Source organism: Nilaparvata lugens, chromosome 5, assembly GCF_014356525.2.
Source record: "Nilaparvata lugens isolate BPH chromosome 5, ASM1435652v1, whole genome shotgun sequence".
NCBI lineage: Eukaryota > Metazoa > Arthropoda > Insecta > Hemiptera > Delphacidae > Nilaparvata > Nilaparvata lugens.
The window spans coordinates 73,646,002-73,663,317 of NC_052508.1; the positions used below are offsets into that span (position 1 = coordinate 73,646,002).

General features: G+C 36.7%; 2 protein-coding genes across 2 annotated transcripts in view; one reads left to right on the top strand and one right to left on the bottom strand.

Moving 5' to 3' along the window:
• Window positions 1-17,316, bottom strand: part of LOC120351574 — a gene marked incomplete at its 3' end in the record, with an annotated part of 256,312 nt that overhangs the window by 114,498 nt on the left and 124,498 nt on the right.
• On the top strand, window positions 15,668-16,858 carry LOC120351667. The gene has a single exon (XM_039429608.1). It carries the CDS (start codon window positions 15,668-15,670, stop codon window positions 16,856-16,858), a length of 1,191 nt encoding a protein of 396 aa, XP_039285542.1.

Below are 17,316 nucleotides of genomic sequence, written 5' to 3' on the forward strand. Positions count from 1 at the left end.
TAGGGACTGGAAAACAGCTGCTTTCTGTGCAGTGTGGCGAAAATAATATTACGAACTGAAAATTACAAGAACTAAAAACTAAAAGACTTGGCCGATTTTGGACTATGTGTAACCTTATCTGAATTTGGGAGAGGAATAGCACGAGGTTACCTTATTCTTTCTCTCCCTATCATTTTGATGATGTACTTATTGTAAGAGTCAATGAAGAATATTGAGGGTTTGAATGATAATCAGAGAATTCAATCTCCATTCCTTTATCAAAAACTGTGTCTTAATAAAGCTGGAAAAGATCCAATATTCAAATTCTTCAAATCCTTTCAAATTTGAGACTTGCAGAGTCTAGATAATCTAGATTCATCAAAGAAAAATCCCACTATTGGAAGAAATCTGGTGTGGCGCACTCACACAACTTTTCTTGCCGTTATGAAAATTGATCACTGACGCTGGTGTTCCCGCGCATCTCAAGTCTACTATTCAAATATTTGAGCCAGCTCGTGACAGGGCAATAACGCTGGAGACACATATGAGGTCTGCTATCTCTTCATAGTGAATGATTCAAGAGAATCAACAATAATTTGCAATTGAATAATCACATTTTCTCGAATTTAAAGCTTATTTTCAATTTTAGGTGAAAATGTTACTGAACGTAAATTGTAGAGATTTTCATGCTCAATCTACTCCACTTGATTTTTTTTTGTTTCAATTGTATCTGAAGCCTGATAATTGGGAATCTATCTGCATTGATGGGGCGAAGCTCCTGAAATTTTTACAGATATGGGACTTGTGGCAGTTGATAGAGCTTATCGATGACTATTTTAGGTATGAATTTGATCAAAATCGTTGGAGCCGTTTCCGAGAAAATCACGAAAAACCCTGTTTTTGACAACATTTTCGCCATTTTAGCCGCCATCTTGAATTGCATTTGATCGAAATTGTTCGTGTCGGATCCTTATAGTGAAAGGACCTTAAGTTCCAAATTTCAAGTCATTCCGTTAATTGGGAGATGAGATATCGTTTACACAGACGCACATACACTCATACACACACACACACACACACACACACCACACACCACACACACACACACACACACACACACACACACACACACCACACACACACACACACCACACACACACACAACACACACACACACCACACACACACACACACACACACCACACACACACACCACACACCACACACACACACACACACACACACACACACACACACACACACCACACATACAGACCAATACCCAAAACCAGTTTTTTGGACTCAGGGGACCTTGAAACGTATAGAAATTTAGAAATTGGGGTACCTTAATTTTTTTTGGGCAAGGAAAGTAAAAACGAGAATTTGCCAAATCTTATTGAATCGATAATATCCTGTGTGTTAATGAAGCTGAAAAAGATCCAATAATTATTCAAATTCTTCAAGTCCTTTCAAATTTGAGACTTGCAGAGTCTAGATAATCTAGATTCATAAAAGAAAAATCCCACTATTGGAAAATACGAGAATTTGCCAAATCTTTTTGGATCGATAATATAAGAGAAGAGAATTCGATTTAAATTCTCTACTGGAGGTTGATGAGACTGAAAGGATTCAATACACCAGATGAATTTTAGACTTGCAGTAATAAAGTTCAAAAATATGAGAGTTTTACGTGAAAATGGAGTGTGGAATTGAAAAAGCCACTATAGATTTATCGAAGATATCCCACTATTGAAGAAACGAGAATATTCGTCAAATCTTTTTGGATCGATAATATAAGAGAATTCGATTCAAATTCTCTACTGGAGGTTGATGAGACTGGAAAGGATTCAATACACAAGATGAATTTGAGACTTGCAGTAATAAAGTTCAAAAATATGAGAGTTTTTCGTGAAAATGAAGTAAGAAATTGGAGAAGCTACAGGAGCAAGATACTATGTTTCCTAATGATGCAATCTGCCACCACGCTATTCGCAGCGAGAGATGTGAGGAGGAATGGATGATGAAAGTGAAAAAAAGGACGAAAGATGGAAGAGAGATAAGAGTTGGAAAGAGAGAAAATTTCCACCTCGCTATTCGCAGCGAAGAATGTGAAGGAGAGAGGAAGATGAAAGTGAAAAAGAAGGACGAAAGATGGAAGAGAGATAAGAGTTGAAAAGAGAGAAAATTTCCGTCTCGTCTGAAAAGAGAGAAATATATCTCTTGTCTGGAAAGAGGATGGAGCAACTACGTAGTGCATTACGCCACCACTCAGGCTCCATACACAGCTTTGAAAAAACGCTTCCTCACTTTATAAAAAACACACAAGTATTTTCCTCTAGTTTTTGCTCCTATTTTCAATTTTCTCAAGCACTTTGATCACTATCTGTGAAAAGTATAGCTTCATTCAACCCCTACCAATTACTGTTACTTCCTCCTCTTCTAAAGTCTGCTTCGAATGGAAACATAATACAAACCGTTCGATGAATTCTCTTTGAATAGGAATGTTCTAAGCCTGTGCCTAGATAGGGTTCCCTGAACAATATCCTAGTGAGAGACGAATAAGAATAAAATGAGAGTTTGGAGTGGAACTTTTTGAATGCGGAGTCTAGACCTCAATACCAAAGTGGGCTATAGTGAGGTCCACGTTATAATGGCGGTGGAGAAAGATAGGAGAACAACTTTGCGAATCCTCTGTCTTGTCAATGCCTTCTACAGACGATAGCTGATACCGGTTTATTGATGTAATATCAACTGTTCATTCTCGTTTGAAATAATCAATTATATTTTACTAGCCGTCAGGCTCGCTTCGCTCGCCATATCCGTTTAGCCAGGGGGCTCCGCCACCTGGACCCCCAGCTGGATCGTCCAAGAATGAGATCAGCAGGCTCGCTTCGCTCGCCTGCATTTTTCATTTGGGAATTTTTATCATATGTTAGGACAATCCAGTCGGGGGTCCAGACTAAACGGTTGGCTAAACGGATATGGCGAGCGAAGCGAGCCTGACTGCTAGTAATATAATATTCCCAGGATTGAAGTAGCAGTGCCCAATCAATTTTTCCGCGATAAATGCATTTCAATCTTCAACTTGGTGCCAACCTAACAAAGTCAACTCAACTTAATGCCAACTTGACAAAATTATTAATTTAGTTGCCAGTTAACAACTGTTTCGAAGAGGTACTCTATCTAGATTATAGTTCTATAGTAACATATGATATGGAATTTTCAATTATAATTAAGAGATTGGGAGAAGAAGAATATACATGCTAAAAGACGAACTTGAAACCCTTAAAAACAACCCTTAGAGTTAAAATATTGCAAAAAGATTTCTTAGTGCGCCTCTGAAGGGCCAACTGAACATACCTACCAAATTTGAACGTTTTTGGTCCGGTAGATTTTTAGTTATGCGAGTGAGTGAGTGAGTCAGTCAGTCAGTCAGTCAGTCAGTGAGTGAGTGCCATTTCGCTTTTATTATATAGATTGAGCAAGAAATTATATTTTTTTATAATTTCATAATAAGGATGGAATATTTTGTTATTTAATTATCAATCCTAAATTGTTGTAATACGATCTAGCAACAAAGCAAAGCGAGAAAGAGATAGCGCTATCCGGTTGATTGAATGGTAGACAAGGATAGCAATACCATTGCTAATCAAACACTGCCATTATAACGTGGACAATCTAACTATAGGTGCACACACACGCACACGCACACAGGCTGAAAGTTAGCACTAGGGTTCCCCTGAACAATATCATGTAGTAAGGTCCATGTTATAATGTCAGTGGAGAAAGATAGAAGAACAAGGTTGCCGATCCTCTGTCATGTCAATGCCTTCTATAGACGGTAGCTGATACAGGATTATTGATAGTAATATTAACTGTTCATTCTAGTTTGGAATAAAAGATAAATCTATTTTATTGAAAAATGAATTATATTTCCTAATAATTTCATAATGAATTCTTATAATTGAGATGAAATATTTTGTTAATTATCAATTCTACATTGTTAGAAGACGATCTGACAACACAGCAAAGCGAGAAAGAGATAGCGCTATCCGCTTTGTTGAATGATAGAAAAGGATAGCAATATCATTGCCAATAAAACGCTGTCATTATAACGTGGACCTCACTAGAATAATATGAAGAATATTCTACCTATCTATTCATTCAGCGTACAGCAGATACACAACAATAGTATACTTCGCACCTAGGGCCGAAAATGATACTTTTCTGGCCCGAAATCGGTTTTCAAGTCAGAGGCCGTAGGCCGAGGACTAGAAAAGACTGAGAGCCGAAATAGTATATTTCGCACCTAGAGCAGAAAATGAGACTTTTCTGGCTCGAAATCGGTTAGGAAAGATTGAGAGCCGGAAAAACATTTCTGCCCGTGGTGTGAACGATATTTTTCGCCACACTACAGGTATTGCTGACAAAATGAATAAAGAATACAAAATAAAGAATACATGTTATCGTACCTATCTCTTGATTTTAGTGGTAGAAGATTTGCAGTCAGGATTTCAAATTCTTTTAAAATTTCACTTGGAATATCACGGGCGTCGTCATCTTCAAGCATTTTCGAAAATTTGGAATGCGCTAATCAACAATAAATAATTGAATAAAACTGGTTGCAAAGCGAATGCTGAATTAGTTTGATTTGAAACTCGAATAGAAATCATGGCAACTTCAGCTGATGAAGAAAGTGGACACTCGCCCGATCAAGCGGATGACTTATCAACTACGGACTTCCATGACCGGCTGGAAAGAGACCACTTTCTGGCCTAGACCGGAAAAGAAACCCTTTTCTGACGTCAGACGAGAGTCGTCTGCAAACAAGGTCTTTCAGATCTACGTAGGGACTGGAAAACAGCTGCTTTCTGTGCAGTGTGGCGAAAAAACATTTTTGCCGAGGTGCGAACGCCATTTTTCGCCACACAGAAAAATAGACAATATATATTTATGAAAATAATTGTTTATCAAGCACTTCTGAAAGCAAAAGTGGAAGATCATAGCTTTAGCAAATCTGAGGTAATCTGAATATCAGGAAATTGTCAAAGTATTCTCATTTTTATTCTGATTTGTCTAAATAACCTAAAAGTTTATGTTCAATTATGTGGGAGGTTGAGTTTATACTTTTTTATTCTTTCAAATGACGATAAGATGATATTATTAGAAATGTTTCAATTATTATGTTCAATTATGTGGGAGGTTGAGTTTATACTTTTTTATTCTTTCAAATGACAATAAGATGGTATTATTAGAAATGTTTTAATTATTGAATAATAAACTCAAATAATGGAAAGTTTTTTGATCAGCTGTTTTAGCACATTTGAAATTTAGCGGCCGGAAGGGTACTCTTTCCAGCCTTAGTCGGAATGAAACCTGCTCTGACGTCAGAGGAGAGTCGTCTGCAAACAATGTCTATCAGATCTACGTAGGGACTGGAAAACAGCTGCTTTCTGTGCAGTGTTGCGAAAATATAATTATGGGCCATGAGTCTCAAATGTCTAGATATACACTGTATTTTTCCCAATTCTTTGAGATGTTGTGTTTTTTTCGGTCGGGAGAACATACGTTTGTCTGACCGCCATCATTTGCTAGTCCATTTAGCGTTACCCAATGTGCGCCATGGAGGCGAACCAGCGTTACACATATTTAAGTGTTATAAATCTGATTGCTGGAAGAATATTTTGAGGTTGAAGAAGGTTAAAACTCAATTCTAAATTTTCACAGTAAAAAAAAAACATTTTCAAATCATTTTCATCATCAACTTTATGAAGGACTAGCCGTCAGGCTCGCTTCGCCCGCCATATCAGACTAGCCAGGGGGCTCCGCCCCCTGGACCCCCGACTGAATCGTCCAAGAATGAGATCAGCAGGCTCGCTTCGCTCGCCTGCATTTTTCATTATTTGAGCATTTTTATCATATGTTAGGACGATCCAGTCGGGGATCCGTCTGCCTAAACGGATATGGCGAGCGGAGCGAGCCTGACTGCTAGTAATATAATATTCCCAGGATTGAAGTAGCAGTGCCCAATCAATTTTTCCGCGATAAATGCATTTCAATCTTCAACTTGGTGCCAACCTAACAAAGTCAACTCAACTTAATGCCAACCTGACAAAATTATTGATTTAGTTGCCAGTTAGCAACTGTTTCGAAGAGGTACTCTATCTAGATTATAGTTCTATAGTAACCTATGATATGGAAATTTCAATTATAATTAAGAGATTGGGAGAAGAAGAATATACATGCTAAAAGACGAACTTGAAACCCTTAAAAACAACCCTTAGAGTTAAAATATTGCCAAAAGATTTCTTAGTGCGCCTCTGAAGGGCCAACTGAACATACCTACCAAATTTGAACGTTTTTGGTCCGGTAGATTTTTAGTTATGTGAGTGAGTGAGTGAGTGAGTGAGTCAGTCAGTCAGTCAGTCAGTCAGTGAGTGCCATTTCGCTTTTATATATATAGATAGGTAGAATATGGAATAGAATATGAAGAGGTATATTTTCATTTTCATTTGAATTGAATTAGGATCAATATTTATGAGAATATTCAAGATTCAAGATTTCTTTATTGCGGAAAACATTTATATAGAAATGCATAGCAACGTCATAATAAATAAAACATGGTGAATAAAAAGTATTTACATTCATAGAAATAAAAATTTAAACACAAGCATACAAACAGAAAACAAAAATACCCTCAAATTAGAAACTCATCTTTTCTATACGGGCATTTCTCTATTGAAATATTTTTCATAGAAGAATTTACTCACTTCTAGCTCCTTCAAATGTGCAGGAAGCTAATTTTAAGTTCTTATACCAAACCCTTTGAAGCAGCTCTTTATTCTTGACTCTCTATTGATTGATACAATAAGAACATCATCAAAATGATAGGGAGAGGAAAATAAGGTAACCTTGTGCTTTTCCTCTCCCAAATTTAGATAAGGTTACACATAGTCCCAAATAGGTTGAGTTTTGTAGTTGTTCACTTCACAAAATTTTCAGTCCTTTATCATTTTCACAAAGTAGGTTTAAAAATTCAGATGCTTCAAAACCAAACATTGTTGATAATCTGAACGATCACAGCATTGCAAAGCGAGTAGCCATAATCATTGTTTGTTTATGAATTAATGTTACTCTCATTGAAATATGGAAACCTAGTAATTTTCTTTAGTTCATAACAAATAATCATTATTTCTCAACGTAATGCAATCGGATTATTAAATTCAAATGCTTCAAATTCCAGTTAACTTACGTTTATAATGCTGTTAGTATTTTGGATACATTTCATTGATCCTTCCTTTTATTCTAATATATTAAAAAAAACACAGAATTTGATATTAATTGATGCGTATAAATTCAATTTGTCATACCTCTTGAGGAGACGTTTAGAGTACATTTCCAGACAACATAAGATAGGCCATAAGTCAGCAATCTCACTCACCTAGAAAATAGGAATAATATTAATGTTTAACAACATGAACTATTATAACTGAATTCAATGTATTTGCATGATTGCACTGGTTCACTCCAAGAGATTCAGAATTTCTTTTGTAATGGTTGTGTACGTTGCTATTTACAGAAATACTTGCTAAATTAATTTTTACATACATGAGACATTCAAGAATGTAAATAGCTGGTACTGTAAGAATGTCAAAATTTTCAAATAAATCTACACAATGAAAACGACTATTCACATTAGCAATGACCCTTACTGCTCGTTTCTGTAACACAAATAGTTTCTTTTTCTTTCCTTTTCTTTTCTTGTTCGTCACAATTACTGAACTGCATTAAGGGAGCAACGATCCCGCAGTATATGACACGTCAAAGTTTAATCTAATATCTACCATCTCTCCTATTTCAACACAACAGATCCCACTTAACATACATCAATCAAACACTATTCAACAAGGAAGTCTGCTAACCTGTACGGACACAATACAATAAGGAATTCCCTGAGTGTTTTTTTGAAATCCTTCAAGCCATCAATTTCTCTTATATGAGATGGGATTGAATTAAATATTTTCATTCCCATATAAAACGGGCCACTCTCCAGCAGGCTTAGTCTGTGATGTGGGTAAACAAAACCTCTAAATCGTGTATTATGGGGATGACTCACCTGGTTCTCCTCATACATTCGTCTATTTTTAAAAACGAAGATTGCTAAATCTGATAGTTAAATAGCAGGAGCCGTCAGCAATCTCTTTTCTTTAAAATAAGGTCTGCAAGAGCGCATTGTATTAATCTTATAAATAATCCTAATGGCTTTCTTCTGCAGTATGAATATTCCATTATTCTCTATACTTTTCCCCAAAAAATAACTCCATATCTCATCACTGACAGAAAATAAGCATGATATACAAAAAGAACAGTTTTTTCACTCCCTACTCTAGCCATTACTCTTAATGCAAACAAGGCTCTATTCAATTTACCAGTGACATGAGAAATATGTAGCTTTCACTTCGAATGGCTCTCCACCATCAGACCCAAGAATGTCGTGGAATCAGAAGTTTCAACTCTACTTTGAGTATTCAAGTTTATTCCAAAACTTTTATAGTCTCTACTGAAGGGAATTACTTTAGTTTTTTTGCATTCGTATCATCACCCCAGGCAACAACACCATAATACAAATGAGAATGAAGATGAGCAAAATACACTGAAATTCAAACACTCTTATCAACAATAAACTTCAATTTATTCAACCTATTGAATAGGAAATTGAAGCAAATAAATAGTGGAAGAAATATTAAAACATTAACCGTGACATGAAACAATCGCTGAAATGTGCAGGAAGCTTATTTTAAGTTCTTATACCAAACTCTTTAAAGTAGTTCAATGTATTTGCATAATTGCACTGGTTCACTCTAAGAGATTCAGAATTTCTTGTGTAATGGTTGTGTAATTACATTCTTATCATCACCCCAGGCAACAACACCATAATACAAATGAGAATGAAGATAAGCAAAATACACTGAAATTTAAACACTCTTATTAACAATGAACTTCAATATATTCAATCTATGGAATAGGAAATTGAAGCAAATAAATAGTGGAAGAAATATTGAAACATTAACCGTGACATGAAACAATCGCTGGAAATCAATAATCGATAACAGCTAATGGAACGTTTGTCAATAATGGTGTTGACATGGGGAGGTATCCACCAATGGGAGAGCTTCTACTGGGATACCTGTATGGATACAAGCTCTCATAAATCTGCCTCCATTATCTAACACAGTTTGCGATTGGTCGATGGATGGGCTGTGAATAACAGCAACTGATGTCGGCCAAATTTGATTACAACATCATCCATCATTCTTGGAGACGAAGCGGCTCTACAGCTCCCGACCACTCTACTGGATTTACATACATCAGTATCGGTGTACGTGTCCGGTACAGTGAGAATATTGTCCCCATGATTTCTAAAAGGACTATTCACACTCGCCCGGCCCAGCTGGTATGAATAGTCCCATTTGAACTTATGAGAATTATATTCTAAATTTACCGGACACGTTCACTGTGGTACTAATTAGTGAGTATCCAGGCTTAGGGATAACATTTATGAAAAATAATCAGTAGTTGCTCTCTCGTTGAAGGATACCTCACCATTTCATCAGAGAGTGACTCTGCAGCATACGTGTATATTAGCTCACCCACTCTTTCTTAGATTAGACTAGTAGTTCTGTGAACACTCTATCATATTCATTTTATTTTCAATTCAAACAGATTGATTGATTGATTGATTGAGTACTTTATTTATGTAGATTACAATATATACTGGCTTATACACTTATATACAATAGCTTACAATACAGCAAAATTATAGATGAATTTACATAATATAGACTAGGAAAATAACTATAGAACTGTATATGATATGAAAAAGCAATTTGTAATATAATAACTATAGATAATAATCATATTGTTATGCATCTACATAAATTGGCGGAGCTTTGGACATATCAATGTCCATTCTTTGGGAAGAATAATAAAAATATCCTCCCCACTAACTCTCTACCAAAACGTTAATTTCGTTATTTAAACTAAGGATTTATTTATTAATGGAAATATTGTAAAAGTTTTAATCAATATGAATATTGAAGAGAAAAAAAACAGAAAATTGATAAAGTAAAATAATTATATAGGTAGATAAGATCAAATAATTAATTAATAAAATGAAGTAGGCTGAAAGTAGATCAGGGTTATCAAATTTCAGTAATATACAGCAGTATGCAGTGAATAATTGAAATAACATGAGTTTATATATATATATATATATATATATATATAAAAATACAATTCGTTCTATAACATGGTTTAAAGGTTTAAAGAATGGGATAAACCGATGAGATTTGACTGGATTTATATCCAGTTTGCTGTGCTTGATATATGTGGCTCGGGGGAATTAAATAATTCTAGAATTATGATCAGTTTCTGAGTTATCATGCTGGATTACACTGTCTCACGTCATGAAAGATGGGTCTGGCATGTTTTGTTGTCAAAATTCCATAGATATAATTCATTTTGATACCAGAGATAGGCTGCGGTTAGATCAAACAAACGAATGCTTGTTCCGAACAAACATTAATAAAAATCTGCATGAAGCCAGTTTATAAGCTCTAAAACAATTCATTTGAGCTGAATAAACATTAGATTCATACAGTTTCGGGGAGATAATTTATCATGCTTCTCTCATTTATGTCGGGTTGTTTCTGTATGTTCCAAGCTACAGAATTCGTGCTCTAGCTTTGTAGTAGTTTGATCTGAACCAGGACTTCACACAGGCCTAGTATATAATTTAGTTGTAATGGCAGTGGAGAAAGATGGGAGAACAACTTTGCCGAACCTCTGTCTTGTCAATGCCTTCTATAGACGGTTACTGATACAAATTCATTGATGTACTATTAACTGCTCATTCTCCTTTGAAGTAATCAATCATATTTTATCAAGCAACAGTGGCGGATCTAGAATTTTATTTTGGGGGGGGGGCTGAACAGGGGAAAATTTTGTGGAAGGGCTTACATTTAATGAAGTTAATTGTTGAAGTTTTATGGAGTAAAAACATTTGATGCATTTCAGGCAATTTTACCCATAATTACCCACTTTTCATATTCAATGGTACTGTAGGAAAAATTAAATGTGGAATACGTGCGCAAAGTTCCTCTGCTGCACTCAAGAAACCATTCCGCCCTCGCCTACGGCTCGGGCGTAAACGTTTCTTTCGGTGCAGCAAACTGTCACTTTGCGCACTAGTTGCACAAATAACTATTCTCAATAATTCCATAATGAGTTTTCATTATTAAGACGAAGTATTTTGTTAATTAGTTATCAATTCTAGATTGTTAAAAGACGATCTGGCAACAGAGCAAACCGAGAAAGAGATAGCGCTATCCGCTTTGTTGTATGATAGACAATGATAGCAATACAATTATTTCTGATTAAACACTGTCATTATAACGTGGACCTCACTCTCACTGTCTCCTCTCTCTCTCTTCTCTCTCTCTCACTCTCTCTCTCTCTCTCTCTCTCTCTCTCTCTCTCTCTTCTCTCTCTCTCTCTCTCTAGAGAGAGAGGGAAGTAAATATTGTAACATACATAAATAAAGAAATCTAATCTAATATCTCTTCACCCGGTCGTGTGTTGATGGGAAGGATATTATTTTATATCCTTCTTAAAGAATCGAAAATTATTTGTTGAAACACCGCCGATTTATGAAGTTACATCACATTATCATATTATCGTTATTCTAATTGCATTCAATCTTTATTGTGATTGATTAATTATTTATACTTTGTGAAATTCGATGAATAATTAGCATTACCGTCATCCAATGTAAATTAGTGTATAAGCCAGTAAATATTGTAGCATACATAAATAAAAAAATCTAATCTAATCTCTGGTAGATAGTGGGAAGGATATTTTGAATATTCTTTCCGAAGAATGGACAGTGATATGTCCAAAGTTCCGTCAATTTATGTAGATGTATTACAATATTATCTATAGTTATTATATTACAAATTGCTTTTTTCATATCATATACAGTTCAATAATTATTTTCTTAGTCTATATTATGTAAATTCATCTATAATTTTGCTGTATTGTAAGCTATTGTATATAAGTGTATGAGCCACTATATATATATATATATATATTGTAATCTACATAAATAATGTACTCAATCAATCAATCTCTCTCTCTCTAACTCTAAATAATACTTCTTCCGCTAATTCTCGTTCTCCAATATTGATCTCAATGTACAATTGATCACACCGACACATATTATTATAGTGGGGTCTCATAATTAGAACTAAGTTTAGTATAAGCGACTTTTGTATGAATAATAAAGTAATTATGTATATGTTTTGACAATAAACTCTTCTGGTTGCAATTTATCGGCAATCAGATAAATTATTATTGTTATTAATATTCACACTGCGAGAATTGTAGATGAAAAATGACTAATTTAAACCTCATAAACTGTCCTTTTCCCTCTCTCTCAGAGAACATTCCTCTCCATTTCGCTCTCTCTGATTTCTAGCCACAACTGAACCATGTGGACGATGATTCCATGATAAAATGATTCCTTGTTGGGTTATTCCTCTCCAACCCTTTATCCTTCCAGTGCCACTGAAAGCCTGATCTCGTCCATCGTCGCTCTAAAATAACATTGACCGCTCGGCCAATCAAAAGAGGTCGGATCTATGACGCTAAAACAACATTTTGGAACAACAGATGTTCACCGAGGGTGACATGGCTGCCAAACAAAACATCGGTGACGTAATTCAGGGTTCAGGTCCCACGGGGGGCTCAGAACCCCCCGGGGTCAAGTCAAAAGGGGTGAGGTACTCTCCAACATACAGACCAGGGAGGATACAATGGCAATCGACTACCTGTTGAAGTATACGTCCAGTGTTTTACGCCGACCAAAAAAACATCAGGCAAAATGTTATGGTCGATTGATTCAGGTTGCATCGTTCGTTTTCGAATAGAGCTATTGTGTGTGAAAGCACCACATTGGCACGATCCGTATGGAATAATCATATTTCTACTGATGGGTAACTGCAGAATGATTGGGAATCGACGGCTGCGTACTTCAAAATTTCAACAAACAAATGAGAACTAAAGTAATCTTCAATAGTCTACTAGATCCATGGTGATTTATGTCTACGATGTAATGACAGTATTTTATTAATATTGGTGTTATTATTAATAATTTATCTATCCATATAGAAAAAATCTGGTGTGGCGCACTCACACAACTTTCCTTGCCGTTATGAAATTTGATCACCTGACGCTAGTGTTCCCGCGCATCTCAAGTCTACTATTCAAAGATTTGAGCCAGCTGGTGACAGGGCAATAACGCTGGAGACGCACATGAGGTCTGCTATCTCTTCGTGAATGATTTAATAGAATCAACAATAATTTGCAATTGAATAATCACATTTTCTCGAATTTAAAGCTTATTTTCAATTTTAGGTGAAAATGTTACACAACATTAATTGTAGAGATTTTCATGCCCAATCTTTTCCACTTGGAATTTTTTGTTTAAATTGTATCTGAAGCCTGATAATTGGGAATCTAAAATCACATTTTGCATAGATGGGGCAGAGCTCCTGAAATTTTTACAGATATGGGACTAGTGGCAGTTGATAGAGCTTATTGATGACTATTTTAGGTATGAATTTGATCAAAATCGTTGGAGCCGTTTTCGAGAAAATCGCGAAAAACCCTGTTTTTGACAACATTTCCGCCATTTTAGCCGCCATCTCGAATTGCATTTGATCGAAATTGTTCGTGTCGGATCCTTTTAGGGGAAGGACCTTAAGTTCCAAATTTCGAGTCATTCCGTTAATTAAGAGATGAGATATCGTGTACACAGACGCACATACACTCATATACACACACACACACACACACACACACACACACACACACACACACACACACACACACACACACACACACACACACACACACACACACACACACACATACAGACCAATACCAAAAAACAACTTTTTTGGACTCAGGGGACCTTGAAACGTATAGAAATAAGGAAATTGGGATACCTTAATTTTTTTCGGAAAGCAATACTTTCCTTACCTATGGTAATAGGGCAAGGAAAGTAGAAATTTCTACTAACAAATGAGAACTAAAGTAAGTTTCAATAGTCTACTAGATCCATGGTGAGGTCTACGATGTAATGACAGTATTTTATTATTATTGGTGTTATTATTAATAATTTATCTATCCATCTTCTCTAAGTACCGTCTCCATTTCGGAGGTTGGCAATCATCATGGCGATTTTTACCTTGTTCACAGCCGCTCTAAATAGGTCATTGGTTGTGCAATTGAACGCTTCCCTCAGGTTTCTCAACCAAGACATTCTCCTGCGTCCCACCGAGCGCTTACCAACTATTTTACCTTGGATTATGAGGTGCAGAATCATGTACTTGGGTCCTCTCATAATGTGTCCAAGGTAAGTCAACTTTCGTATTTTAATGTCACGCACAATATCTAGTTGCTTACCCATTCTTCTGAGAACTTCTACGTTCGTGACTCTATCTGTCCACGATATACGGAGTATCCGCCGGTAGCTCCACATTTCAAATGCTTGAAGTCTGGTCTCACATTCCCTATTTAGTGTCCATGCTTCCAACCCATACAAGAGAACAGGGAACACATAACACCTCAAGAGACGGGTCCTAACCCCAATAGACAAGTCACGAGCCGACAGAAGTGTTCTCATTTTTACAAAGGCAGCTCTGGCCTTTTCAATTCTCATTTTTATTTCTGGCATGTGACTTGCATTGCAGCTGACGCGGGTTCCCAGATAGTTATATGCCTCTACCCGTTCTATCATATCCTGTCCAGCAAAAAGGTGCTCTTGTGGAATTTCATGCTTTGTAATGACCATATACTTTGTTTTTTTGGCATTTATGTGAGCCCATATTCCTCACTTGTCCTTATCAAATTGCTTAGCATTCTTTGCAGGTCTTCTATGCTTTCAGCCAGGAGTACAGTGTCATCTGCATAGCGGATGTTGTTGATATGGGTACCATTGATGACAATGCCCGCTGCTTCTTCTTCAAGAGCTTTTGCTATGATGAGGAAGGCAACGGACAACCACCTCATTAAAGATACTTTATGTATGTCCTAGTACACTCATCATGGCAGTTGGAATAAATTATCAGTCCGGAGTAAGTCCCCCATTCGGATCTCCGGGGGGGACAATTCTAACAGATGTGGTGGTGGAATCAACAATTTTCAAGAAAAGGATCAGGATAGCGACTTGGAATGTCCAGGGTATGAAAGAATTAGGAAAATCACATAGTGCAATGCAACAAATGAAAAGGCTGGGAGTGAAAATACTTGGCATTAGTGAGACGCACTGGAATGGAATTGGGAAAACAGTTGTCCAGGATACCACAATATATCATTCTGGCAGCCCTGATGGAACAAATGAGTACCATGGAGTGGCTATTGCAGTCAGCAATGACATCAACAAGTCTGTAAAACACTTTTTGCCCTTGTCGAATAGAGTTGTACTCTTACAATTGAATGCACATGGAAGGCTTCTCAATATCATTCAAGCTTATGCTCCTACACTTGATAAAGAAGATGAAGAGGTTGAGGAATTCTACAAAGACATCGATTCCGCCTCAAGTTGACGAAGAGCATTGATGTCACCATGATACTGGGGGATTTCAATGCAAAGGTTGGTGGAGGCCCACAGAATGAAGTCATGGGTAAATTTGGACTTGGAGTAAGAAATGACCGTGGTGACAGATTACTAACATTCTGTCAAGAAAACAAGATGGTTCTTGCCAACACCTTTTTCAAGCTGCCAAAAAGACGTCTCTACACCTGGACTTCACCTAGGGATAGGCCAGGTGCAATAATGCGTAATCAGATTGATTACATCACAATTAACCACAGGTTCAGAAACTCAGTTAAGAGTGCGAAAACATACCCTGGAGCCTTTATTGGATCAGACCACAATATTTTGGTTGCAGAAGTTTGCATCAGGTTGAAGAAGCTCATCCAACCAAAGTTGCCAGACCGAATAGATGTCAACAAATTGAAAGATGCATCTACCAGGATTAAAGTTGTCCATGATCTAAATGAGAAACTTGATAATGTCACAGTCAACAAAGATAACCAGGGAATTGAAGCGGCATGGCAGAACATTAAAACAGCAATTCTGGAGCCATGTAAAAAGCATTTGAAAAGAATGAAACATAAGAAAGAGAAAGACTGGATGACAGAAGACATCTTGAATCTCATGGAAACACATCAGAGGCTCAAGGCTTCAAATGTGGGGAAGGTTGAGATGAGAAAGATTCAGAACAGGATTCGGTATGAGTGCAGGCAGGCCAAGGAACAGTGGTTAAGACAGAAGTGTGTAGAGATGGAACATCTACAGGCATTGCATGATACCCACAACATTCACAAGAAGATCAGTGAACTCACTGGGAGGAGAGACCAGAGGACACATTATCTCCTGAATGATGTGGGTAAGATAGTCATAGACACAGATGAACAGCTTAAACTGTGGGAGGAGTACATAGAGAGGTTGTTTGCTGATGAAAGAGAGGAAATGGCAAATATAGAAGAAACAACGGGTCCAGATATTTTGAAGGAGGAAGTTGTCTATGCGATCCATAATATCAAAAAAGGCAAAGCAGCGGGACCGGATGAACTCCCTGGAGATGTTTTGCAGCTGTTAGATGAGAGGCATGTTGCCAAGTTGACGGATTTGTTCAATATGATTTACAAGAGTGGAAAACTTCCGGAAGATTGGCTAAAATCTACATTATCACACTTCCCAAAAAACATAATGCAAAGAAATGTGAAGAACACCGCACAATCAGCCTTATGAGCCACATTCTCAAATTATTCCTGAAAATAATTCATAAAAGAATTAACACGAAACTGGAAGAGAAGCTATCAAACACACAGTTTGGATTCAGAAGTGGATTTGGAACAAGAGAGGCGCTCTTTGCTTATAATGTGATAATTCAACGATGTCTGGATGTGAATAAGAATGTCTATGCATGCTTCATTGATTACAATAAAGCATTTGACAAAGTACGTCACAACCCACTGATGGAGATTTTGGAAGAAGCATGCATTGATACTAGGGACATTCAGATAATCAAAAATTTATACTTCCATCAAACAGCAGAAGTTCGAGTCCAATCAAAAACTAGTCGAGAACTTGCAATAAAGCGTGGAGTCCGTCAAGGATGTGTACTCTCCCCACTCTTGTTCAATTTATACTCGGAAAATATCATAGCAAAAGCTCTATCTATCCATATAGAAATACAATCCAGCTAA